The sequence below is a fragment of the Mesoplodon densirostris genome, chromosome X (assembly GCF_025265405.1).
Source record: "Mesoplodon densirostris isolate mMesDen1 chromosome X, mMesDen1 primary haplotype, whole genome shotgun sequence".
Classification (NCBI taxonomy): domain Eukaryota; kingdom Metazoa; phylum Chordata; class Mammalia; order Artiodactyla; family Ziphiidae; genus Mesoplodon; species Mesoplodon densirostris.
In genome coordinates, this window is record NC_082681.1 from 91,402,188 (window position 1) to 91,429,316 (window position 27,129).

The 27,129-nt window shown below is 39.1% G+C and overlaps 1 protein-coding gene across 10 annotated transcripts in view; it reads left to right on the plus strand.

The window, feature by feature from the left end:
- The window catches only part of HUWE1 (HECT, UBA and WWE domain containing E3 ubiquitin protein ligase 1), a 144,910-nt gene that overhangs the window by 42,197 nt on the left and 75,584 nt on the right, over positions 1-27,129 (plus strand). For 8 of the 10 annotated variants that reach the window (XM_060087588.1, XM_060087594.1, XM_060087595.1 and 5 more), the window contains 17 exons: positions 4,985-5,047; positions 6,878-6,955; positions 7,839-7,886; positions 7,967-8,035; positions 8,494-8,593; positions 9,846-9,967; positions 10,264-10,414; positions 10,553-10,680; positions 11,235-11,375; positions 11,590-11,695; positions 12,960-13,085; positions 13,610-13,711; positions 14,170-14,250; positions 23,736-23,842; positions 24,417-24,594; positions 25,451-25,542; positions 26,166-26,377. In XM_060087588.1, coding sequence (XP_059943571.1) covers positions 4,985-5,047; positions 6,878-6,955; positions 7,839-7,886; positions 7,967-8,035; positions 8,494-8,593; positions 9,846-9,967; positions 10,264-10,414; positions 10,553-10,680; positions 11,235-11,375; positions 11,590-11,695; positions 12,960-13,085; positions 13,610-13,711; positions 14,170-14,250; positions 23,736-23,842; positions 24,417-24,594; positions 25,451-25,542; positions 26,166-26,377 — 1,904 coding nt within the window. The remainder of the gene's footprint in view (positions 1-4,984; positions 5,048-6,877; positions 6,956-7,838; positions 7,887-7,966; positions 8,036-8,493; positions 8,594-9,845; positions 9,968-10,263; positions 10,415-10,552; positions 10,681-11,234; positions 11,376-11,589; positions 11,696-12,959; positions 13,086-13,609; positions 13,712-14,169; positions 14,251-23,735; positions 23,843-24,416; positions 24,595-25,450; positions 25,543-26,165; positions 26,378-27,129) is intronic. The other 2 variants (XM_060087592.1, XM_060087598.1) reach the window with 1 other exon arrangement.

The following is a 27,129-nucleotide window of genomic DNA, read 5'->3' on the forward strand; positions in this document are numbered from 1 at the left end:
GTACTGTGGACATTTTGACAATATTAGTTCTTCCAATCCATGAACATAGGATGTTTGTGTCTTCTTTAATGCCTTTCATCAGTGTTTTATAGTTTTCAGTGTACAGATTTTTACCTCCTTGGTAAAATTTATTTCTAAGTATTTTACTGTTTTTTCTGCTATTGTAAATGGGATTGTTTTCTTTATTTCTTTTTCAGATAGTGTATGGAGATGTGACTGATTTCTGTATGTTGATTTTGTATCCTGCAACTTTACTGAATTTAATTCTAACAGTTTTTTGGTGGAGCCTTGAGGGTTTTCTGTATATAAGATCATATCATTTGCAAATGGAAACAGTTTTACTTCTTCCTTTCTGAATTGTATGCCTTTTATTTCTTTTTCTTGCCTAATTGGCTCTGGCTAGTATTTCCAATACTGTGTTGAATAGGAGTGGTTAGAGTGGGCACCCTTGTCTTGTTCCTGATCTTAGAGGGAAAGGGTTCACCCTTTCATCCTTGAGTATGCTGTTAGCTGTGGGCTTGTCATATGTGGCCTTTATCATGTTGAGGTATGTTCCTTCTATACCCCATTTTTGAGTTTTTATTATGAAAGGATGTTGAATTTTGTCATTGCTTTTTCTGCAACTTTTGAGATGATCATGTGATTTTTGTCTTTCATTCTCTTAATGTGGTATCACACTTATTGATTTGCATGTGTTGAAACATCTTTGCATCCCAGGGATAAATCCCACTTAAATCGTGGCGTATGTTCCTTTTAGTATGCTGTTGAACTTGGTTTGCTGGTAGTTTGCTGAGGACTTTTGCAAGTTTGTTCATCAGGGATACTGGCCTGTAGTTTTCTGTTCTTGTAGTGTCCTTATCTGGCTTTGTTATCAGGGTAATTTTGGCCAAACAATGGTAATTTTTCAAGCAATGAGTTTGGAAGTGTTCCCTTCTCTTCAATTTTGGGGTAAAAGTTTGAGAAGGATTGGTTATTCTTTAAATGTTTGGAGAAATTCACCAAGGAAACCATTTGGTCCTGGAATTTTCTTTTTGGGGTATTTTTTGATTACTGGTTCAGTCTGCATACTCATTATTGGTCTATTCATATTTTCTATTTCTCCATGATTTTGTTTCATTAGATTATATATTTCTAGGAATTTATCCAATTCTTCTAGGTTATCCAATTTGTTGACAGTTTGTTCATAGTAGTCTCTTGATGATCCTTTGTATCTGTGGTATCAGTTATAATGTCTCTTCTTTTGTTTCTCATTTTATTTATTTGAGTCTTCAGCCTTTTTTTCTTGGTGTAGCTAAAGTTTTGTCTGTTTTGTTGAGCAGTTTTTTAAAAAAGAGCTCTTATTTTCATTAATCTTTTTTTTTGCGGTACGCAGGCCTCTCAGTGTTGTGGCCTCTCCCGTTGCGGGGCACAGGCTCCGGACGCGCAGGCCCAGCGGCCATGGCTCACGGGCCCAGCCGCTCCATGGCATGTGGGATCTTCCTGGACCGGGGCACAAACCCGTGTCCCCTGCATCGTTAGGCGGACTCTCAACCACTGTGCCACCAGGGAAGCCCTTCATTAATCTCTTCTGTGTTTTTTCTAGTCTCTCATTTATTTCTGCTCTGATCTTTGTTATTTCCTTTCTTCTGCTAACTTTAGGCTTAGTTTATTCTTCTTTTTCAAGTTTCAAGTTGAGGTATAAAATTGGGTTTATTTGAGATTTTGTTTCTTAAGGTAGGCATTTATTCCTATAAACTTCCCTCTTAGAACTGCGTTTGGTGCATCTCATTCGTTTTCATGTGTTTGGTTTTCGTTTTCATTTGTTTCAAGATGTTTTTAATTTCCCTTTTGATTTCTTTTGACCCATTGGTTGTTCAGTAGTGTATTGTTTAATTTCCACATCTTTGTGAATTTTTCCAGTTTTCTTCCTGTTACTGATTTCCAGTTTCATACTATTGGGGTCCAGAAAGATACTTGGTACGATTTCTATCTTAAATTTGCTAAGACTTGTCTTGTGACCTATCATATAATCTATGTAGGAGAATGTTCCATGTGGATTTGAGAAGAGTGTGTATTCTGCTGTTAAATAAAATGTTATACATATGCCTACTAGGTCCATTGGTCTAAAGTATAGTTCAAATCCAATGTTTCCTTCTTGATTTTTCTCTCAGTACAATCTATCCATTGTTGAAAGTGAGATGTTGACATCTCCTACTATTATTGTATTGTTCTCTGTTTCTCCCTTCATATCTATTAGTATTTGCTTAATACATTTAGATGCTCCAACATTAAGTCCATATAATTTACAATTGTTATATCCTCTTTGAATTGACCCCTTGATCATTCTATAATGACCTTAATTGTCTCCCATTACAGGTTATGAGTTAAAGCCTGTTTTGTCTGATATAAGTAGCTATCCCTGCTCTTTTGGTTTCCACTTGTGTAAAATATCTTTTTCCATCCCTTTACTTTGAGCCTATGTGTGTCCTTAAAGCTGAGGTGAGTCTTGTAGGTAGCATATAGTTGGGTCTTGTTCTTTTTTCCATCCAGCTACTCTATGCCTTTTGATTGGAAAATCAGTCCATCTATATTTAGAGTAATTATTGATAGGCAGGGACTCAGTAATGCCATCTTACTAGTTCTTTTTTTGTTGTTTTGTATTTCCCTTGTCCCTTTCTTCTCTTGCTGCCTTTCTTTGTGAATGATGGTTTTTCATAGTAGTATGCTTTCATCCCCTACTGTTCGTCTTTTGTGGTTTTGTATTTCCCTTGTCCCTTTCTTCTCTTGCTGCCTTTCTTTGTGAATGATGGTTTTTCATAGTAGTATGCTTCCGTCCCCTACTGTTCGTCTTTTGTGTATCTAATCTAGGTTTTTGCTTTGTGGTTACCATGAACCTTACATAAAACATAGATATAATAGTTTTGGGACTTCCCTGATAGTGCAGTGGTTAAGAATCCACCTGCCAATGCAGGGGACACGGGTTTGATCCCTGGTCCGGGAAGATCCCACATGCCGCAGAGCTACTAAGCCCGTGTGCCACAACTACTGAGCCTGCGCTCTAGAGCCTGCAAGCCACAACTACTGAGCCCATGTGCCACAACTACTGAAGCCCATGTGCCTAGAGCCTGTGCTCCTCAACAAGAGAAGCCACCACAGTGAGAAGCCCGCGCACCGCAACGAAGAGTAGCCCCCACTCACTGCAACTAGAGAAAGCCCGAGCGCAGCAGCAAAGACCCAATGCAGCCAAAAATAAATAAATAAAATAAATAAATTTATTTTTTAGAAAAAGATATAATCGTTTTATTTTAATACTGATAACAACTTAACTTTGCATCTGAAAAACTTTACTCTTTTATTCCCCTCCCATTTTATGTTTTTGATGTCACAGTTTACCTCTTTTTATATTGTGTATTTATTAACAAATTATTTTAGCTCTTATTTTTTTTTAAACTTTTGTCCTTTAACCTTTATCATCCATGGATGATTGTTAAGACAGTGTTCTCCTCGGGCTCTCAAACAGCTGCTGAGAGTGGCTACAGCTGGTTCACAGGCCACTGCAGGGTCCACAGCTGGGACTGAGGTCTGTATGCCTCCTCCCAGGTTCCTTTGCATATGAGGCTGGTTTCCACAGCTCCCATAAAGGCACTTTTCTCCATGAATGGATGCCAAATTATTGCAGGGGTGGGGGGTGCAGTGAGAGACATCTTATTTGGCCATCTTGCTGGCATCACTCTTTATGTTGCTGTAATGGGCATTTTGGGTATTATATGTGGCAACTCTGGAAATCAGATTCTCACCCCTCCCCAGGGTTTGTTGTTATGATTTGTCATTGTTTGTTTAGACCTTTCTGAACTGACTTCATAATTCTTTGTTTTGTGTGGTCATTGAAGTCTCTATTCTATTAGCTTAGTGGTCAGCTAGTGATTTGCTTTAAACTTCTGGAACCGAAATATCTCCGTCTTTGCCGGTGGGGTCTGTGTGTATGTTGGTATCTTCAATGTGAATACTCACTGTCTTCAGTACTCGGCCAGGAAGTTTACAACTCTGACTTAGCCTTCACTTCTGGCTTGCATAGAGCCTGATGTCAGCCAGAGATGTGGGATCTTAGTGCTTTCTCAGGTCTTTTCTGAGAATGTGCCCAACCTTGGGCATACATGTGGCCTTCTAGATTCCCAGGAGTGTGTGGAAAGGGCTTTTCAAAGCCCTTATTCCCCAAAGCACTGCACGCCCCAGCCTTTCTTCCCAAGCTTTTCAGTTTGTCTATTATTTACCCCAATTGTATGCCTGTCCCAGGGGACTAATGCACTTACTCTTGAATGTTTTCAACAAGTGCCCACCCCACCCCTGGGAGAGTTCAGAATTAGGCAAAAATGATGGATATCTCAAATGCTGTTGAAAATGCAGGCTAGTTTTTAAGCAAGATTGTATGGCTGGGGTTTTGGACTTGGAAGTCAATAATAGTGTACAGTTGAGCCATTCTCCCCTGTTACCTTAGGGGCTAGTACTTGTTGATGAGTGTTTTAGACTTTGTGGTGGCAGAGTACAGTAGTAGTAAGCAGTGCAGAGTCTTCTACTTTGCACTTTGGCTCATGTCAAAAAGTAAGAAACTGGAGAGCATGTAATTCCACCCTATGTGAGAGGTGAGCAGGCTGAGCATGGAAAGCACGGTACAGTACTGAAGACCCAATGGATCAAGACTGACCTTTCAGCAAGCCTGACTGCAGGCATATAAAATACATTTGCTTGCAGGAGCTGTTTATGTTCTTCTCAGTAGCATCCTCACAGAATAATGAAATTGATCTCATTGGAGAAATCACCTTTAGGCAGACCATGTTGCCTTGAGTCTTAGTGAAGTTCTTGCTTCTCTTTGCTCCCTCTTTTTGTTTGACTTTAACATTGGATGTCTTCTCAACACTGTGTTCCAGGCAGCCACATACTCATAAATATTTTATACACAAAGCTACCTTAGGCACTGTTTTAACACTGTCTTTTCTCTTTTTCCAAGAGCTGGGGTGGAAAGGAGAATGGCTTTGGACTTGCAGAATGTTGCAGAGACTTGCATATGGTGGTAAGTGACTCTTTGGGATATGGGTGTCTTTTGACAGCTGTGCGTGATCTCTTTTTCAGCCTTACTTTACAATGAATATATGGTATTTAAAGTTGCCACTTCACATCAGGACTTTTGAGGAACCTGAGATCAATTGAGATATAGCATACCTTTTCTAGAAATACTTGGGCTCTCAATGTTCTGGGGATAAATGAAGAATCTCAGAAACAAAGTATATGATCATACCCATCTCTTGAGTAAGAAACTGCATTTGGTGAGTCAGTTTGAAAGTGATGAAAAATCCCAGAAAGTACACTTCCTTGTACTTTTTCACTGGAACTATCAGAACTCTGGGCAGTCTGGCATGATTTAAGAATGGCTGCTTGGAGAACAGTTCTGCCATTTTGGTTATTGAGAACTTGTAGTGTTCTGTGTGCTTTCCATGTTTACCCCTCATGCCTGTCTTGCTCATACCTTTAACCCATGTTTAGACTATGAACTCAGGCCATCCTCCCCTCTGCTTTGATACGTTGCTATAGCACCACAAAGCACAACTGGATTATTATGATACAGTTCCGTGCCAAGAAGCAGCTGTATTTTCCAACAGATGTACTGCTTCTTTTGTCAATTTGTCATGTATAGGACAAATGGCTGCAGTGAAATTTAGTGTATTTATCTTAGGAAGCCTTTTTAGCCCTAGGAGAATGGTTCTTTTTCTGGTCACAGAAAACTACAAATAGAACAAATTACTTTCCCACCTTAGCTGGTATACTTTCTTTAGTGTGCATTATATGAGTGGATATTGGGTAATATGAGAGGTGAATGTTGTCTGTTTTAATCATCAAAGCTATATAAATCTTAAAGGGTATTCAGTTTGGAATTCTAATTCTGAGAAAATTATTTTTCATCTTAAAGTTTAGTTGATTAATTCTGAGACTCCTTATGTATATCAAGCTTGTTCTTGGCCACTTGAGCAAAACAGTATGATATACTCTACTAGGCTTGCGTGATGTCTCTTACCCATCGTGGTCTCAGCCTATATTAAGAAATCATGCATTCTTTTATTTACTGATATTTGGTGTGTCATAGGACTTTGAAAACTTTGTGTGCTTTGAAAGGAAGTAATACATATACATGTTAAAAAATTCTAGGAGTATAAAGAGTATAATTCTCCATCCCCAGAGGCAACCACTGCTACCGGTTTCTTTCAAAGATACACTTTAATGGGCATGCTCTTGCAGTCTTACTTTGTTTTTCATGTTGCTTTTCTAGAGTTAAATAGGATTTGTTGTCAGGGTCTGGTTTATATTGACTTGGTATCTACCTGTGCAGAAAAGCAGTTGGATATCATGAGAAATTATGTAGGATAGTATGGAAAGGAGTATTTAAAGAATTATGAAGGTAGGCCCATGAGGCATAGTTTGAATAAAATATTTCAAAAGGCGATTATATTCACTGAGATTTCCATAAGAGTGTTCTTTTCCATTCTCGAACTGGTACCTAGACCCTTGTATTTATCCTTCATCCTTGGATTCTTATTAATTATTGGGGCAGACTTGCCTCTCTTTTTCCTCTTGAGAATAGCTGCAGTCAAAATTGATCTCTTGAAAGAAAGAACAACTGATAACTTGAGTTATCAAGTAAGGAATATGAAAGCTTTTAGAGCTCTGGGCTCCACCCTCCTGATTCTGTGTTGTTACATCTGAGCTCTGCTAAAACAAGGAGTGAAGGCACTGTAGCTGCTGACGATACTACTCATTCTGCTGTCACACTGAGTTGGACAAGTGGCTAAGTCCGAGGGAAGATTTAAGAGAAGATGGTATCTCATCCTTTCATGTGCTTTATACACAGAAATACCCACCCAGTGCAACTACACTACACTTCGAATTCTATGCAGACCCTGGGGCCGAGGTCAAAATTGAGAGAAGGGTGAGTCTCATTCACACTTGTTCTAATAAAGTCAGTAATCCGTAGCTGGGGTCAACTTTTCTAGGACTCCTCAGTAAAAAGAGGGAATGATGTTGAGCTACGTTGCTGCCCTTCCAAGCTAATATATCCAGCAGCTTCTCAGGAATAAGTGTTCATTGTTTGCCCAGCTCTGATAGGTTTGAATCTCACTTATGTTGGAACTGCCAAAAGACAGGACTCTCTTTATGTGGCACTGTTAGGACTGGTGTATTTTTCTCAGTCTCAGTTGAGAATTCCACCGTTTAGTATAATAGTCTAGGTAGTGATCGGCTGAACTTTCTCTACTTTAAGCCAGCCTGCAAGAAGTCTATGTATTTGCTTACAAGGTCCTGCTTCAATTGTCTGGACATTGCATATTCTTTGAGGAAATACCAAAATTCACTTTGGTTTAGAAGTGGCCTAGTGAACAAGATCTTTTTTTTTCCCCTTTCTACTTAAAATATATAATAATAATAAATAATCTTTCTAGGTTTTTGGTGCCTTGAGAACAGCTCTAATGCATATTTAGAAAGAAACCATTTTCATGGATTCACTCTACTGTGAATACAGAGGCTGTAGGTATTAAGTCAATACAGGTTAAAAAGGGATAAGGAAGAACATGAAATGTATCTGGCTATGTACATTATATATTTAATGTACTGGTTTCAGAGAAGCTTTGCTGAAAATATATAAGATGAACATTTGGGGGGATTCTAAAGAATATTTTGATTTTTGAGAGCATTCAGGTGAGGCTTCAACCTAGGGGGTGACATCTTGTTTTTCAGATAGCTCTTGCAGTCCTATGGCAGGGGGAAGCTAAGGTATACAGTGACTCCTAACAACTCTCCTATCTTTTTAATTTCAGACATCTAGTAACACACTACATTATATTCACATAGAGCAACTTGACAAGGTAAGAAGAATCTTTGACTGTGGGTTAGTTCTTAACATTTGGTTCACTTTTTGTTGCTAACAGGTTTTTTTCTAATGTAGATTTCAGAAAGCCCTTCTGAAATCATGGAATCTCTTACCAAAATGTACAGCATTCCTAAGGATAAGCAGGTATGATATGTCTTAAAAATATCTAAAGGGTGTGGTTGTTATCCATATAGATCAGTGATATGTGCTGGGGCTGGGATATAGCATAGCAGAAAGAATGGAGTCAGACAGTGGGCAAATTAGCCTCCGTGGGCCTTAGTTTCCTCATCTTTTATGAGGCCAACACTTAAACTGACTTCCTAGGTCCTGGTGAGACTTTGAGGAAAACAGAAGCAGCCTTATTCACCATGAATATCTAATAAGTGGTGGTAGCTCGACACTTTGGATACCAAAGAAGAAAACGTTTAGTTGTGTTATTTTTTTCTGCTCATTGTAATGGTGATCAAATATTTGATTTGATTAATAACAGTCAGAACTCTTGCCAAATGTCAAGTAGCCCAGTGAGTAAGATTTAGCCCTTCCTCAGAAAGTATAGTCACATTTTCCATTGGTTTCCTAATTTAGGTCTTATGTCTCTACAGATGCTGTTATTTACACACATACGGCTGGCCCATGGCTTTTCTAATCACAGGAAGCGCTTGCAAGCTGTTCAGGCCAGGCTGCATGCAATATCTATATTAGGTAAGAATAACACCCTATAATTAACAGACCCTGGTTAGGCAGTTTAGACTTGATTTCCTTTGAACTGCGTCTGTCTTTGTTGCTATGGGGCTTATTGTAGCTACCTAGGTGGCAAGTTAAATTGCAAAATTGCCAGCATTCCTAGTGTTCACTGTATTCATCATCCTTGGGCTCCTTAATGTTGGATCAGAAAGAGGATATGATTGACATATATCACATAGTTTTAGTCTTTATTTGGGTGGGGTGTTTTTGTTTTTGTTTTTTATGAGTGTTCAGATAGTCGTCTTCCTCTGGGCCCTATTTTTCCTCTTGCCATTTCATCTTCCTCTTCTTTGGGAGTATAATTTTGAAATTCATTAAATAGTACTGTGCATTTTACTTTTAACTGTAGGGTGGTATAGTGGAAAGCACACTGGTTTTGAAATCAGTCCTGGGCTTTCGCCCTGACTGAGTTTATTAGGCTCCTGTTTATCCTTTTGGCCTCAGTTTTCCTCATTTAATAAGTATTTTATAAGCTGATCTGAGGATTAAATGAAAACCTGTAAAGTACCTAGCACAGGCCAGGCACATAGAAGGTATAAAATGGTAGCTCCTGTTAATATTACCATCCTCCATTATGTAATTACTTGTTTTTCTACTCTTGAAAGCTATGAGTTCCTTGAAATGAAATTCCTACTATTCTATTTGTATTCATACCTAGCATAACTTCTGGTATGTTAGTGGGTACCCAGGAAATGTTTGTTGAAAACTGAATGTGCTCAAATCCCATTAGTTTGCACTTCGGGGGACTGTGTTCAGTATTACCTTTGTGTGGGATTTATTGGAAGTGGATTACATGCATTCTCTCAAGTTTTACTACAGTGTCATACAAGTTTCTAATTTAGTCTGCAGTAGTCCATAAATTCTGTTCTTTACAGTTTGTATAAGTGTTTCCAGTGTAAAACAGAAACACATGAAGAGACTAAAGTGGAAGTCCAGGGTGTAATAGAGTTAGCAAGTAGTGATGTTATAAAATATTAATTCTTCATTCTCTTTTGATTCCTGAAAATCTTTGCTCAAGACAACATCATTAATAGGAGAATCTGTCAGTTTGGTGGGTATTTAGAGCTTATCACTGTATTTGATCCAACCCTCTAGAATTCAGTGATTCTGCCCTCCAATGCTGGTGGGAAGGGAGTCCTTCCCCAGAACCAGTAGGTGCCAAAAGGTTTGTCATTGGGCAGTGGCTTGACCACTGCCTTCTTGCCTAAAGTGTTTATTTCTCCTTTTGCAGTGTATTCCAATGCCTTGCAGGAGTCCGCAAACAGTATCTTGTATAATGGGTTGATAGAAGAGTTGGTAGATGTCCTTCAGATAACAGATAAGCAGCTTATGGTAAGTATTTATTAATATTTTCCTGTGTATATCAGGCTCGTATGTATTTATCTGATTTTTGGTTTTTCCCAGAGGTTAAAATGAACCCCAAGAGGGAAGCTTAGCCCTTTTCCTCTTTGGATATTTTGCTGCAAATTTAACAAACGCAGGATTTTCAATGTTATTCTCAACAGACCTCCATCTACTCCAAGCAATTACCAGTAGAATGACTTAAATTTTAGAGTGGGTATTAGCAACTTGGTTCAGTCGTCTACTTCTTATTTAACACATCCCATGTTTACTTTCTGTTTTCAAAGGAGATTAAAGCTGCTTCTTTACGAACATTAACATCAATTGTCCACTTGGAGAGAACTCCCAAACTCAGCAGTATTATTGACTGTACTGGAACTGCCTCCTACCATGGATTTTTGCCTGTACTTGTGCGGAACTGTATCCAGGCCATGATTGGTAAGTTTTGGTGGTTATTGTCCTAGCCACCAAGAGGAACCCTACCCTTTGCTTTGTCTGCCTTTGTTTAACATCCTGCCAACTTAACACCCAATTCTGAGCTTGCTCTTTCTCTCCCTCTCTCCACTTCCCTTGTAGATCCTTCCATGGATCCGTACCCTCACCAGTTTGCCACTGCTCTCTTCTCTTTTTTATATCATCTGGCCAGCTACGATGCTGGTGGCGAAGCCTTGGTCTCCTGTGGAATGATGGAAGCCTTACTGAAGGTGCTCTACTTGTTTTAAAAAATACATTTGTGGGGAAATCAACTAAGAGGGTAGAGTTGTGAATGGTTTACAGTGAGAACAGTTAGCATAAGAAAGCTTACCCAGAAAATGTCATACTTAATTTCTCAAGTTTGGCCTTCTAGTTATCTCATTAACAACTTTTAAGAGCAGCTATTTCCATTATTAAGAATTGCTCATAGTCCAGCATGATGTGGTAGGAGGCCCTGGGTACTAATTAAGATATTGCCACATCTTATCGTGACCTTAGGCATGATAGGCTTTGCCATGTGCTGGGCACTGGGCACCAGCTCTTTTCTCCCTGAATATTTTATTTAATCCTGAAAGGTAATTTATGTCCCTATTACCTCAGGAGGTTGAGTCTCAGAAGTGATAGAGCTATCATTTGGCAAGCACCAAAAATCAAACATATTTTTTTTCCTCCTATACCGTGCTGCCTCTCTGAAACCCTAGACTGCATGTTTCCAGAAGAGCACATTATTTACAGCTTTGTGTCTTTTCATTTGATTGGTTTTACCTTTTTTTCTCCCTAATAGGTCATAAAGTTTCTTGGTGATGAACAGGACCAGATAACATTTGTCACCAGAGCTGTCAGAGTGGTTGACCTCATCACCAATCTGGACATGGCAGCTTTTCAATCCCATAGTGGACTTTCTATCTTCATTTATAGACTTGAGGTATACAAGGAGCACTTCGGAGCACTTTGCATATACTTGTATGTAGTGAGAGCTGAGCCTAGGAACTATCCTTATAACCCTAAAGAGCCATTTTATCCCTCTTTTGTTTTTAGAAACCAGTTCTGTAATCTGCCTGTGATATTCTTTTGTTATAATTGTTTTTAATCTCCATTATTTATGTAGGATTATCTTGCTCTTTTCCCCTTGATCGTAGCATGAAGTAGATTTGTGCCGAAAAGAATGTCCTTTTGTGATCAAGCCAAAGATCCAGAGACCCAGTACTACACAAGAAGGAGAAGAAATGGAAACTGATATGGATGGTAATTAACAGTTACTATAAGTATTGGTTCATTATCTTCTTTTTCCCAATAAAGTGTGAGCTCCGTGAGATCAGGATACTGTTTTGTTCACTGCTGTAATCTCCAGTAGTGCCTGATATGTATATCGTAAGTGTTTAAATATGTGTTAGGGAAAGATAAGGAGAATGTAGACACTAAAATGGGACCCTGTGAAACTACCTGGCCATTTTGAGAAGGAAAGGGAGAGGTGAAAAAGTTGTTGGGTAGGGAACAAGTTTTAAATCATAAAATCTGAAAGATAGAAGACCAGGTATTCTTAATCTTGGGGTGTATCAGGTAAGTCCATTTTTAAAACTTTTCCCAGTTCATAGCTCTTAATAGTACCAAAAATAAAAAACTTCCACAAAACAGCTTTCTTAGAATTTAATCTTATTTTGACCCAGGATGTCATTACATATATCTGTTATCATGCTAATAATAAAGGTATTAGTATTTTTATAATGCTTTCATTCTTTACACTAAATATCCCTAAGTTTTCATTCCTTTTTTTCCCGAACACAATTAACTATGTGCATTGCTGCCCCTAGAAGCCCCTTTACCCAATTTCTATCTCTAGTCTACAGTGGGTGACTTGGCATTTGAGGTAATGGGTGTGGTCATGTTGTCCTGAGTATTGATTAAAATGTGACATCTCCTAAATGTGGTGGTGTAGAAGACAATTTAAAGACTCACTCACTGTTCACTATAAATCAGTGGTTGTCAAACTTTAGTAAGCATAAGAATAAAATAAAGTGCTTGCTAAAATAAAGATTTAGTGCAATGCTTGATTTAGTACGTAAGACCAGGAAATCTACATTTTTAAAAACTAATCCTGGTGATTATGATATACTCGTAGAGAAAATTGTATATTCACTGAAAAGCAGGTTACAAAACCATGAGTTTGTGTTTCCTGTGTGTAAGTAGGCACATGTATGTATGTTTGTATATGTATAAAAAAGACTAGAAGAAAAATCCACAGTTGGTTGAATCCACAGATGTGGAACCTCGGATATGTAGGGCTGACTGTAAAGATACATGCAGATTTTTGACTATATGGAGGGTTGGGCCCCAACGTTTGTGTTGTTCAAAGGCCAACTGTATTTTCATTTTGGGTTTCAATATTCTAATCCTTCTCCATTTCGATATCATTCATCTCACCTTACGGAAAAATATTGTTCTGAAATAATCTTCTCTTTGGTGGTGCCTTTTATTCTAACTAATTTCTTTATCATAACTTTTACTTTAGTTGCAGATGTGACTATGGAAAGTAGTCCCGGCTCATCCATCTCTATGGAGCACCGGCTGGATGTTGAATTAAGGGCATCAAGTTCCGGCAGCACTAGCATCTCCTCTGGCCCTGGCCCTCGTCCTGGTATGTAGACATAGAGAGACACAGCCGATAACAGTGACTGAATTACTAAACTAGTGAAGCAAGGTGCTTTGGGGGAGCTTAAGCAGTACATTTGGAGGTTTGCTTCTTATGACTGTGACTGTTACTTTGCCATTCTGGTATTCATTTTCTCGTATTAACATTTATTTCATAGCATTTTATAATTTTCCAACTATTCACACATTGATTATTTTATCAAAACATCCATGTTTGAGGGCAGATAATATTCAAAATAGTAACTGAGGATCAGAGTTAATCTTTTTACTTTGTGATTTTTCTTTTTTACTTTAGACTTTTAATTTTAGTATAGGTTTTGTGTAGTCCTTGGTGATTTATTTTTTCCAGTTTTAAAGCTTAGGTAAATGTTCTTCCCAACATCCAGACATTTCACTTCGAATGTCTGCTAGTGTTGCTATAGGGCATGTGGATCTCCTAAAAATTTGTTTTATATACCTGCTCATTGTACATAATGGTGAACCAGTATAATCCTCTTTCTCCCTTGCCAGGAGTCCAGTGTATTCCACAACGAGCCGCACTTCTGAAATCCATGTTGAATTTCCTCAAGAAGGCCATTCAAGACCCTGCTTTCTCAGATGGCATACGACATGGTATTTGATTCTAGATACTTTCTGGAGGGGTGTTTGACTCTCTCAAAAATTGGTCCTTTTCATACTTTTTAGGAAAAGGCCATGCCATTTTGAATAGCTTTCAGTCCTTTAGTGTCACTTTTCCTAGACCTAAGGATTGTTCGTTCAACTATTTTAATAATGATTCACCTATTTTTTTCCTTTTCCAGCTTTTGAATCTGTGTTCATTTCCAGCCTGCTACCCCACTCTGTCTCTCAGTGTCTGTATTCTTTTATTCTTTGACCTACTGTTAAAAGGTTATTGCATGGACAAGGAATAAATAATAGAATATTAAGAGGAGACAAGTGGAGGCCATTAAATTGGAATCAACATAGACTTTGCCACCGTGCGGTATATGTAATATATTGATCCATCATCCCCACCCATCAAACTACTACTGGACTGATCATATTCTTCTTGATGTTTACTTTTCTCTTAGTGATGGATGGTTCTCTGCCTACCTCCCTGAAACACATCATCAGCAATGCAGAATATTATGGCCCATCACTTTTTCTCCTAGGTAAGTGGAGTTGAATTTGTTCATACCAAGCTGGAATAACCTAGCAGTATTCTCTGTGTGTTTTATATCCTGGTAGAATTTTACTATCCACATTTGTCCACTGTGTGATTATGTATCTTTCTAGTTGGTGATGAAATAGAGAAAGGTCAGAGTCCAGTTTCAAATAAATATCCACTTGCAGTGTATTGTGTCAGGCAAATGTGATAACTACTACATTACAGAACTCTTTTTTTGCAGTGTATTGTGAATCATTTGTAATCAGTAGTATTATTGTACACTTGGATTTTAGTGCTACACTTACATTGCAGGTGTGATAGGAAACATGTCTTTATTCAATGGTTAGTCCCTAACCTTGGTCTAAAAAGCCCAATCAGAATGGTTTCCATTCTCAGAACTGAATGTCAGACCTGTAAGCTGTAGTATAGAAAATTGTTTCTTACTGTAGAAAATTGTTTTGGAACCTGTGGGTACTTTGTAGTTACTTATAGAAAATGTCCTTGCATTTTGACATCACCACTACTTTGAGTATTGCTGTTGTTAAAACCTCATATTTATTAACTGGCATTTATTGAGTGCCATACATATTCAGGACAATACACGAGATATATATGCTTCTAGAATTCTCCTTAAAACTGCAAAGGAATTTAGTGGGAGGTGTAGAAATAGAGAAAGCCTCCTTGTACCAGTAGCACACATATTTTAGTACTTTGGGGTGTCTAGAGGGAGAAGTTTTGGCTACTACAGACTCAGATGCTTAACTGCCTTGCTGAAGCAATTTAGGGGGTTTTTTGTATATTAACTTTGTATCCTGTGACTCTGCTAAATGCTTTTTATCTTATTTTATTTTATTTTATTTTTTGTTCCTGAACTCAGAGGGGAAAGCATTCAGTCAGTATTTCAACCCTTAAGTTTGAGGTTAGCCAAAAAAGAAAAAAAAAGTTTGAGGCTAGCAGAAGATTTTGTGTTGAATGTTTTGTTCCTCTTGATCAGGTTGAGGAAGTGTTCCATTGTGTTACAGCAATTCCATTTTGACATGGAGAGGCTCCCTCCCAAGGTTAGTTTCAGGTGGAAAAACTCCTGACAGTAGTCCTTTGGTATGATTTAAAAAGGATTTGTTACACAGTTGGAGAAGTCCCAGGTCAAGGGACAGGGAAGGATGGCTCTCTTTGGGAGAAAGCCCCAGAACAAAGAAAAGCAAGTGCACAGACCTTTATTTATAAAGGGGAAGTTTAAAAGGCAGCAAGAGGATACATGTGCTTGTGGGTTGGGGTGGGGAGCAGGTGAGCCCTCTCAGGATGATGAAGGAAGCAATAAAGACTTAGAGCATAAAAGCAAACGTCAGTGTAGGTCAAAATTCCTTCTTTAAAGTCTTGATTCATCCCTGGCGTTTGAATTAGCATAACAACCTCCCAGGTTCCCTGTAAATAAACTTGTACTTGAAAGGGACCAGATTTGCAAAGCCAACCCAAAGTAATTAGTCCAGCAATTATTTTAGCTCCATAAATAATAGTGTAGAGCCTTTCACCCCAGGCAGAAGGAGATGGCCAGGAAAAGAAATTAATGGGGGTTTGAGAATCTCTTGGAGTATTTTAGTAATATAATTGGCTGTTTTGGTTTGTTTTTTTGTTTTGGTTTGTTTTTGCGGTACGCGGGCCCCTCACTGTTGTGGCCTCTCCCATTGCGGAGCACAGGGCTCCGGACGCACAGGCTCAGCGGCCATGGCTCACGGGCCTAGCCGCTCCGCGGCATGTGGGATCTTCCCGGACTGGGGCACGAACCCGTGTCCCCTGTATCGGCAGGTGGACTCTCAACCACTGCGCCACCAGGGAAGCCCTGGTTTGTTATTTTATTTGTTGAACTATTCTGGATATCTTTCCTATATTATTAACCCACATGCAACAGGAGGTCCCCTTTAAGGCACAAGCTCCACTTCGAAATACCAGTAGGTAGTTTAATGTAATGTATTATCAATTGTCATAGCAAGTAGATTGCTTTGTCCCTCATTAAGGGCTTCTAAGACCTGAGTTTGGTTTATGTGGTCGGCCAGGAGTTATGCCATTATCTGGGTAGCCTCTATGAGATGAATCTGTTACAGAATTGGAAACACCTAAACACCGTGTGTCTATTACACCAAAGCTGGTGATGAGGCTCAATATAATAGGTAAAAGGATGTCCCAGTGCTCCCTTTTGCAGCCAGTTGATGGTGGAGCCTGGGCGGGGGGCATGAAGGGGAAGTCAGTGAGAAAGCACCTGGTGAGGTTGTGGTGTCCTGCTGCAACAATTCCATGCTAAAACCCACCAAATAAAAATTCTGACTCCTTTCATATCCTACCTCTGGCTCTTCTACCCCACTTTTATACCCAATTGTGTCCCCTTTAACTTCCTCAACTGCCTTTTCTTCTCTCTCACCTCCTGTCTTAGCCTTGCCACATTTTAATCTGTTCAAGTCTGCATATGCTCTGTTCCTAGCCTAGCTGACACTAGTACCAACATGGTTATTGTGGGCTGCTTAACTGGAGAGGGTGACAGGTAGTCAGTATGAATATTGAAGACCTCCAGAGCAGCAAGAGTTATCTGTGTAAGTGGTTGCATCTCCTGGGGCACCTGGTAACATTGCTGGAGGTTTAGTGCTCAGGTGACATTCTCTGTTACTATTACAAAAAATGTTGTCCATCAAGTTGAGGAAGAAGGAAATGTGGGGTAGTGATAGGGGAATAATAGGGAGTGAAGTATGAGACTGTCTGATGAGGGGAAATCAGCTCATGGGGCCATGGAGTTGTGATGAGTATAGCAGCAGATATGGGAGCAGTTAACATTTGAGGGTGTCAGCATCGAGTCTGGGACTATCAATTATGCTGAAATCATTATCTAGGATGCTGGGTTGATGGGAGTCCTGGCCTAGCCCCAAAACTTTGATGGAAAGTTTTATACATTGGAGAAGTACTTAGAGAAATGACTGAATATCAGTATTCCTTTGTCCCTAGGAGTTATAATGTAACTTCTTACAGGAAAACTGTGGACTGATTGAATACCCCAAACAAGTGAAGTCACAGCATAGACGAGAAAGGGCCCAAGGAGTTTGGCATTGAGCTGGAGTGGTAGAATCCCAGACCCAGGCCAGCCAAATGAGGCATTGCCAGGCCAACCAGAGTGTGGCATAATATTATGCTAGAATGTTGCATAATATTTTCAAACCTGTGGTCTCCGGGCCTTGGCATGCTAGAGGTGCCTATATATTATAGGGGCCACGGGCATTGTTATCCCAGATTATGTAGTGGTTTCTCAGTCAGTATCTCTGTAATAGCATGGATTCAGAGCTAGCATCCTATTTAAGAGTGTTGGTACTGGGAACTAATTTAAGATCTTCCTTTCCTCTTTGGAAGAACCATAAAGTTGTAGACGTGGGGCCAGCCAGGCACCAAGACCTCCATTTCCTGCAAAGAGGGATCTCCAGTTAGTGAACCTTTAAAACTATTGGGTTAGCCAGAAAGTTACTTCAGTTTTTAAGTAAAAATAAAAGACACATTTTTCATTTTCACCAAGAACTTTATTGAACAACGTATTCACCCTTTTGTTCCACTACCTTCTGCCATTTTTCAGGCAACTTCATAATTCCATCTTCCCAAAACATTTTACCTTTTTGAGCAAAGAACTGTTCCAGGTGCCTTTTACGGTCTTCCAGAGAACTGAAATTTTTCCATTAACAGAATTTTGTAAAGACCGAAATAAATCCGAAGGTGCAGTATCGGGTAAATACAGCGGATGAATCAGAACCAGCCAAGCTGTAACAATTTTTGCCTGATCATCAAAGAAACATACAGTCTTGCATTATCCTGATGGAAGATTATGCGTTTTCTTTTGACTAATTCCGGACGCTTTTCGTCGAGTGCTGCTTTCAGTTGGTGTAATTGAGAGCAGTACTTGTTGGAATCAATCGTTTGGTTTTCCAGAAGGAGCTCATAATAGAAGACTCCCTTCCAATCCCACCATATACACAACATCACCTTCTTTGGATGAAGACCAGTCTTTGGTGTGGTTGGTGGTCGTTCATTTCGCTTACCCCACGATCTCTTCCATTCCATATTATTGTACAATGTCCACTTTCATCGCCCGTCACAGTTTGTTTAAAAAACTGAACATTTTTGTTAGTTTAAGTAGAGAATCGCATAGAGAAATACAGTCAAGAATTGTTTTTTTGCTTAACTTATGTGGAACCCAAACATCAAAGCGATCACATAACCAAGCTGGTGCAAATGAATGTCAGTGCTTGATTTGGATATTTTGAGTGTGTTGGCTATCTCCCGTGTGGTATAACATTGATTGTTCTCAATTAATGTATCGATTTGATCTCTATCAACTTCAACTGGTCTACCCGACCATGGAGCATTCTCCAGCGAGAAATCTCCAGCATGAAACTTCGCAAACCACTTTTGACACGTTCAATCAGTCACAGCACCTTCTCCATAAACTGCACAAGTCTTTTTTTTTTGCATTTCAGTTGCGTTTTTACCTTTCTTGAAATAATAAAGCATAATATGCCGAAAACATTGCTTTTTTTCTCCCATCTTCAATATTAAAATGGCTACACAAAAATTCACCAGTTTTGATAAGGTTTTTTTTTAATGCATGCTGATAGGACAGCTGTCACAATACAGTCTAACAAAATTGTTTCGAATGAAGTTAAAGACAGCTAAGCTACTAGAGCCATCTTAATGGGAAAAAAACTGAACGAACTTTTTTGCCAACCCAATATATTGGGCAAGGTCTTTGGCAGAGGCCTTTCTCGTGGCATACAGAATAGTCTGTTTGGGAGTGTGAGGGCCCTCAATTTCCAGTGAATCCCAGTCTATTATCCACTCTCTATGTAAGTACCAGTCTATAGATTGCACCAGGATCAAAAAGGGAAGGGGTCTTTTAAGTGAGGGGGGATTTTCTTCGGGATCATAGATTCATATATGGGGAGTGTCCCCTTTTGTGGCCAGAAAAGAGAATGGAGAGGTCCTCATTGCGTTTCGTTAGGATGCCCTATGAATTAAAAGGTTAAGAGTTCAGAATAAGAAAGTGGGCAAAAGAGAGACCCATTTAGGAGACCATTGTCCATTTTGTAAATTTTAAGAGAGCATCCTTGAGTAGGCCATTATGTTTCTCTGTTAGGCCTGCTGTCTGCCGACAGTAAGACAGATTGGAAGCTCAAGTGATGCCTTGTTTTTACAGCCCATGTCCAGACTGAATGAGCAGTAAAATATGTACCCTCATCAGAGTCAGTGTTACCAGGAAGCCCAAAGGGAACTAACGTTTTGTGAGGCCTATAATAATACTATTGTTAGCAGTAGCGTGGCAGGAAGGATAAACCGAGATCAGGCCTGTCTTAACAATCAATCTTTGTCGAGGGCATAGCAATTTGCACCAGCATATTGAGGCAGTGGCTTAACAAAATGAATTTGCCAGTAAGAGAAGGGGTGTTCATTCCTTGGTATGGATTTCCATTGGCCATAATGCCAGTGACAGGACAGGACACAGATCACATTGAGAGGCCATAGTTTGGGCCAAGGCCAGTGTCATGGGGTTGCCATGGTGTTTAGCCCATATTTAAGGGTCTGGGGACTGCGGTGACTGGACATCTCATGGACCCACTGAACCAAGGACAGGTAGTAATATCTGAGCTTATTTAAAAAGTGTGAGCAAGTTAGTCAGCTGTGGCATTAAAATGAACTTCTTCTGTGGTGGCCTTAGCATGAGTTGAGACGCGAAACTTTAATTGTAATATGCAAAGTCTGAGCAGCAGCGTATCCCCAATGTGGAAGGCCCCATAGGGCATGATCCTGAATGGGATAATTACTTTGAGCCCATTGACCAGAAATAAGCAGTGAGGCCATTAGCTACCACCCAGGAATCTATAAACATATGGAAAATGGACATAACCTTTATTGAAGTGTGTTCTCCAGTGCCAAAATGACTAGAGTCAGCTCTCAAGTTGAGCTGACTCTTTAAGTCCCATCCTTTATCAAGAGTGACGCAGTCAAGGGGTGGAAAGCAGCAACTCTCCAGCAGGCTCTATCACGTGTGATTGCCATCCATAATATAAATGAAATCCCCTTTTTACTGAATTTTCTACTCAACAAAGGTATGTCCCTGTGCTTTTATGTCCTATTCCAAGTACCCTAAACAGTCTTGAAAACCAAGGTCACTTGGTTGGGTAAATTATCTGCAGGACAAAAGCCTGAGGCTCTAAATTCTTGGTGCTTTTTTCATATTCTGAATCTTAAATTAATTTTCTTACTCCTTTTTTTGTAACTGTTATCCTTATATTGTTTTATCAACATCTAAACTTGTAAAATTTCTTGTTCTATCCTCTGCCAAAATGAACAAAATAAGACCTTTAGCTTGCCTTTACTCACTTCTTTTTCAGCATTCTCTTTGTTTTCTTTTTAGTAACCCTTGGCTTTCCCTCTCTTCGATGCATTTTTTTAATTTTGTTGGAGTACATCTTTGGGTAATTTTTAGGGTGTTATACTTCCTTTTCTTTAAGAAGTTTGTGGACGTTTCTCCACTGTCTTATGTTACATATTGTAAATAACCATGTTGTTAAACTGGTTCTTGTTCCTTTGTAGGTAACTTCATTTTCTCTTTACGCTTGAAGTTCACAAACTTTACCAGGATGTATTTATTTATTTTATAAATTTACTTATTTTTTTGTTTTTTGTGGGTTTTTTGGCAGGGGGTGGGGTTGGCTGTGTTGGGTCTTCATTGCTGTGTGCAGGCTTTCTCTAGTTGCAGCGAGCGGGGGCTACTCTTCGTTGTGGTACGCGGGCTTCAGTAGTTGTGGCACACGGGCTTAGTTGCTCCGCGGCATGTGGGGTCTTCCTGGGCCAGGGATCCAACCCGTGTCCCCTGCATTGGCAGGCGGATTCTAAACCAGTGCACCACCAGGGAAGTCCCTACCCAAGGACTCTTAACATTGCTGATGGTATTTTTAAATTGCTGAAAGGGCTTTTTAGAAGACATTTTGTCCATTTTTTGTCCATTCTTAACCACTGTACCACCAGGGAAGCCCTCAGGATGTATTTAGTTCTATTTCTTTTCAGTGTTCCCTCATAGCACGTGGTTAGGCCCTTTTAAAAATCTAAATATTTTTTCCTGCTTCAGGGAAATTCCTTTGGTTCCATTTAACTTACATGTTCTCTCCTGGAAACCCTATTGTTTAGCTAATTAGACTACCATATTGATCTCATGTCACTTACTTTCTGAGAGAATTTCTTTATAATCTTTCAAGATGCCTATTGCATTATCAAATCTTTAATTCTTTACAAATGTTTTTGATCACCAACTATTACCTTATTTTTAAGAGACGCTTTGTCTTAGATTATTGCTGTTTTATGGGTTTTGTGGTTTCTAGAATTTGTTTTTAATCATAAATTTTTTAAGAGTTATTTCTTTTAGGAGTTAGTTGCTTGGTTCCATCTGGAACTAATTGGTTTTAGTGTGTTTATTCGAATTCTTAATCATCTATTAATTTTAAAAGAGGGCTTAAACTGTCCCCGTTTCACAGTAGCATTATGACATAGCATTATATTAAATAGTTAGATCTCCTTAAAATAACAGACTTGATGTCTTAGTAAGCTCTAATAGAACACTAATTTTAGTTTATGAATACTCAATTTTAATAGCTCCTTAGAATTTAGACATTTGTACGAATGGAAGTCTGTTGAAGGGTCTATCATATACCAATAGAAACCCCAAAAAAAGGACTTAAATTTTCCGTAAGTTTATAGCTCATCAGAAATACCAAAGGCCATTGACAACTGTTGGTCCCAGTAATTGTCATATATCTGCCATTTCAATAGCATTTGATGAGAGGTGCTGTGTTGACCATCATGAACTGAAGATCCTCTGGTTTCTTTTAGATCTCAGGCATCAGCAATAATGAGTTTGTTTTATACATGGTTTATGGATATTGTATGTGCATGTGCCTTCCTTGTCAGGTTTTAAAATGAGACTTTTTAAACTCTCATTAAATGAGTTAGGAAGCCTTGTTTTAATTGCTCCTAGAAGGTTTAATAACACTCATGTCTAAAATTGTTGGCTTGGTTCCTTTCTGTTACTTGGTAGTATTTTTTAAAATTCTTGTAATGGTCTAGTCTGCTTTGCTATCATTTCTTGATAGTCGATTTTTATGACATTTTCTTACAAAAGCATTGCATTTCATTGTTAACATGCGGTTTGTAAAATTTTATTTGTTCTGAATCCATTTAAATCTCTTTTTTTTCATTGCTAATATATATTGCTCTCTTTATTAGATTTCCCTTAAGTTTGTAAGCTTTTTCAGTCTTTTCAGAGGGCTGGCTGGTTATTGGTTTTAATTATTTGTGCATTTTGCTTGCAGTTTCACTAAATTCTACTTTCTTCTGTTTTTTCTAGTTTCTCTTTTGTTTACTTTTTAATGAATGCATTAATGCTATACTCTTCTATCTTGCATAGAGTTTTTTCCATATTCGCATTAATGGTAGTCTTAAGGCATGTTTCTATATACTGTCAAAAATTGGTCAGATTAATACACAAGGACTCTTTTTTTTTCCACGGCATGTGGGATCTTCCCGGACCAGAGATCGAACCCGTGTCCCCTGCATTGGCAGGCAGATTCTAAACCACTGCACCACCAGGGAAGTCCCTACCCAAGGACTCTTAACATTTCTGATGGTATTTTTAAATTGCTGAAAGGGCTTTTTAGAAGACATTTTGTCCATTTTCATCAGTAAGTTTACATTCACTTTGACCCAGCAAACACACACCACCATCTTACATTTTTTTCCTGCTTAAGCAGACAAGAAAGGGTATATTTTTAGGTTTATCCATTCTCACCATTATGGACTGGTTTATGTACATGGTGGTACATGTATTTAGTAGAACAGTATGCAGCCATTCAAATTGAATGAGTTGTAGTGACATGGGAAAGATAAAGGAGATTATATGGTGCATATTACAATTGAAAAAACAAGTTAACCTCATTCTTGTCAAAATTTGCTCATAAAAATCTTGAAATTTTCAGGTTTTATTTATATATTTTTTCTTAAATTTTATATATTTAAGGTGTACAACATAATCTGATATACATAGTGAAATGATTTCTACAGTCAAGCATTATCTCCTCACATAGTTTCCCTTTTTTGTGTGATGAGAGCACCTGAAATCTACTCTCAGCATATTTCCACTACTCACTACAATATTACTAACTATAACTGTCATGCCTATACATTGCCCCATAAAAATCTTGGAAGAGTAGTCACTAAATTCCTAATAGTGATCAATCTCTGATGGGCAATATTAGAACTTTTACTAAGCACATGCACGCGATTAAATTGTTGTGCATTGAGCTCTGGGTTTGTTTTTTTTTTTTTGTTATTTTGTTTTGTTTGAGCCTTTGAAGTTTTGCTTTTAATACCTGTGAAGAATCTCTCAGTTTCTTTTACTTTTCATCTTTTTTTTAGCTACTGAAGTGGTGACTGTGTTTGTATTTCAAGAACCATCATTGCTCTCCTCACTCCAGGACAATGGATTGACAGATGTCATGCTGCATGCACTGCTGATCAAAGACGTGAGACCTTTCTGCTGATCTGTAAAGAATGCTCCATGCGTACCCCTTTCCATAAAATATACAGACACACACACACACACACACACACACACACACACACACACACACACACACACTTGAAAAGCAGTCTTATGGCATGAAAATCCTATTTTTTGTTTTCTATGTGTAGTATTGAAACTATTGGAGGGTGGGGGGAAGGGATAGTTAGGGAGTGTGGGATTGACATGTACACACTGCTGTATTTAAAATGGATAACCAATAAGGACCTACTGTATAACACAGGGAACTGTGCTCAATATTCTGTAACAACCTAAATGGGAAAAGAATTTGAAAAAGAATAGATACATGTATATGTATAACTGAATCACATTGCTGTACACCTGCAAACTATCACAACACTGTTAATCAACTATACTCCAATGTAAAATTAAAAGTTTTTTTAAAAAGAAAGAAACCATTGGGACCTGGTCATCAAGATCCCTTTGATCTCTCTGTGTAGTGCCCCTGGCCAAAGTTTCCTAACTGTACCTGGACTCTTTCAGATGTCTTCAAGCTCACTTTATTTTCTCTCTAGGTTCCTGCTACCCGTGAAGTCCTTGGCTCCCTCCCAAATGTATTCAGTGCACTCTGCTTGAATGCCCGAGGTCTTCAGTCATTTGTACAGTGTCAGCCTTTTGAACGTCTCTTCAAAGTTCTTCTGTCTCCAGATTACCTCCCAGCCATGCGGAGGAGGAGGAGCTCTGATCCTCTAGGTAAGTAAGGATTTGCCTTAAAATAAATAATTGGTTGGCTGTTGTGCCGAGAGTTAGGTGATTATCAAGCCACCACTTGGCAAGGAAACCCTTCCTTGACCTCACTTCATGTCTCTGGCTAGGTGTGCTAAGCTTAATGGGAATTACCACCATATAGTCTACTGCAGGGAGAAAAGAATACTTCATCCTTAACCTCTCCTTATAATATTTCCATGCTCCTCAACAGTTCACTGTTAAATGTACTGTTACAGTGCTGGTGAGAAATAGGTATTAGAAAACCAGCAGTAGATTTTCAGGTCCACCATCTAGTCTTCAGCAACAGGAGATCCTGGTAATCTTCTGTTCTAATATCCAAGTCCCTAAGATAGTCACAAATTAATAGATTTCCTTCTCAGTGTATTTTAGACCAGGTCATTGAGGCGTAGCAAGAAGGAAGGGTTCCAGAAAGAATCCAGCTTTCAAAATGTGCTTTGTGCTTTGTCACCACTGTAGCATTTTAGCCACTACCATTCTTTACCGGGGCAGTCAGGGTTAATGGTTTATGGTTCTTTCGTTTCTCGTTCTCTCTTCACCCTACAATAATAGTTCAGACCTTGACAGTAGAGATTACTAGGGTAGAATGTAGCATACATGGTTACTTTAAAATGTGTTTACTAGACTGATAAATTTCTTTCCTCCTCCCCAGTGATTTGGTTGCAGAGGTTGGTGTGAGTTCATTTGAGAAAGCATGGCATTAGAAGATCACAACAACCAGCTCAGTTTCTTCTTTCCTCCTTATATTAGCACCAAAAAAAAAAAAAATAGCCCAAGCTCTATTTTCTTCAGTCTTTCTAACAGTTCCATTTTTGGCTTTAAGGGGATACTGCCTCCAACCTCGGGAGTGCTGTTGATGAGCTCATGAGACATCAGCCAACCCTCAAAACAGATGCAACGACTGCGATCATCAAGGTGGGAAGTGATACGGCTGTGACCATGGGCATGAGAGAGCAGTGAAATGGGAGTTTTTAGGAAAAGGCATGACCTACTGGAGGTCATTTGGATTCTTAGACTGTGCCTATAAGAGGATTATGTCTGCCTCATTTTCTCCAAGTCCTTGGGTTGGTCCTTTACCCCACCCCCCAAAAAAGTCACTTAAGTATTGCTTTCTTATACAGGATACTAAGAAGTTGCCATGGCTTAGCTTCTGTTTGTAAAAGTATATTGCCCTTTCTAATCTTTGTTGCTTGGTTTTTGTTTTGGGGGGGTTTTTTCCACATTTACTGGCCCTGCTGGTTGCCTCTTCGGATTGTTGAAACTGGTAAATGAGTTACTGGTGGTTGGTGAATTAGAACATGGAGTCACATCAGTCAGTCAGTCACTTAACAGCCATGTGACCCTGAAGAAGTTATTTAACTTCATAGGACTGCAGTTTCCTTGTTGGTAAAGTGAAATTAATGACTATATTCCAGGAATAGTGTATATAAAGTGTTTTGGCAATTCTGTATATAGCACATAGAAAGTGCTCCAAAAATGTTAGTCATCTCCCCATTCCTTAATTACTAATAAGTAATCTTGTTTCCTTTGCCTTTCAGTTACTTGAAGAAATCTGTAACCTTGGAAGAGACCCTAAATACATCTGTCAGAAGCCATCAATCCAGAAGGCAGATGGCACTGCCACTGCTCCTCCCCCAAGATCTAATCATGCTGCAGAAGAGGCCTCTAGTGAGGATGAGGAAGAAGAGGAAGTACAGGCCATGCAGAGCTTTAATTCTACCCAGCAGAATGAAACTGAGCCAAATCAGCAGTAAGTGTTCACAAGACAGGTTCTCTAGCCTTGTGATCTTGAGCGTGTTATTTTCATCTGTAAAAATGAGGGAGTTGGATTAGATCCAGTTATAAGGTTCTTCCGGCCCTAAATGTCTGTAATTTATCTTTCTTTGACCCTTGTGTGTCGTTTGTGCTTTGGTGTTTGTTTTCATTGCTTTAAGCAAGCTTTCTTTTTTATTTATTTATTTATTTATTTATTTATTTATTTTCTTTTTGCGGTAGGCGGGCCTCTCACTGTTGTGGCCTCTCCCGTTGCGGAGCACAGGCTCCGGATGCGCAGGCCCAGAGGCCATGGCTCACGGGCCCAGCCGCTCCGCGGCATATGGGATCCTCCCAGACCGGGGCACGAACCCGTATCCCCTGCATCGGCAGGCGGACTCTCAACCACTGCGCCACCAGGGAGGCCCCAAGCTTTCTTTTTAAAACGCTGTTCATGAAATTGAATCAGAATTCAGTATATCAAATTAAAAGGCCTTCTTCAGAGGATTTCCCTTTGTTGATTTGGTATTCCATGTCATTGACTGATTGATGGTTTTCCATAAGTGAGCATACATTAAACATGTCGCACTTTTGAAGCCTATCTCCTAAGAAGTTTTTAAGAGTTACAGGGATCTGTTGTTGGTTGGTCTCTGTTTTTGTTTATTTCATCTGTTCATTCCAGATACATCAGAAGGCTTTGGAATGTACTATGATTGTAACTAGGCACAGTAGATTTTCCTTCTATTTATT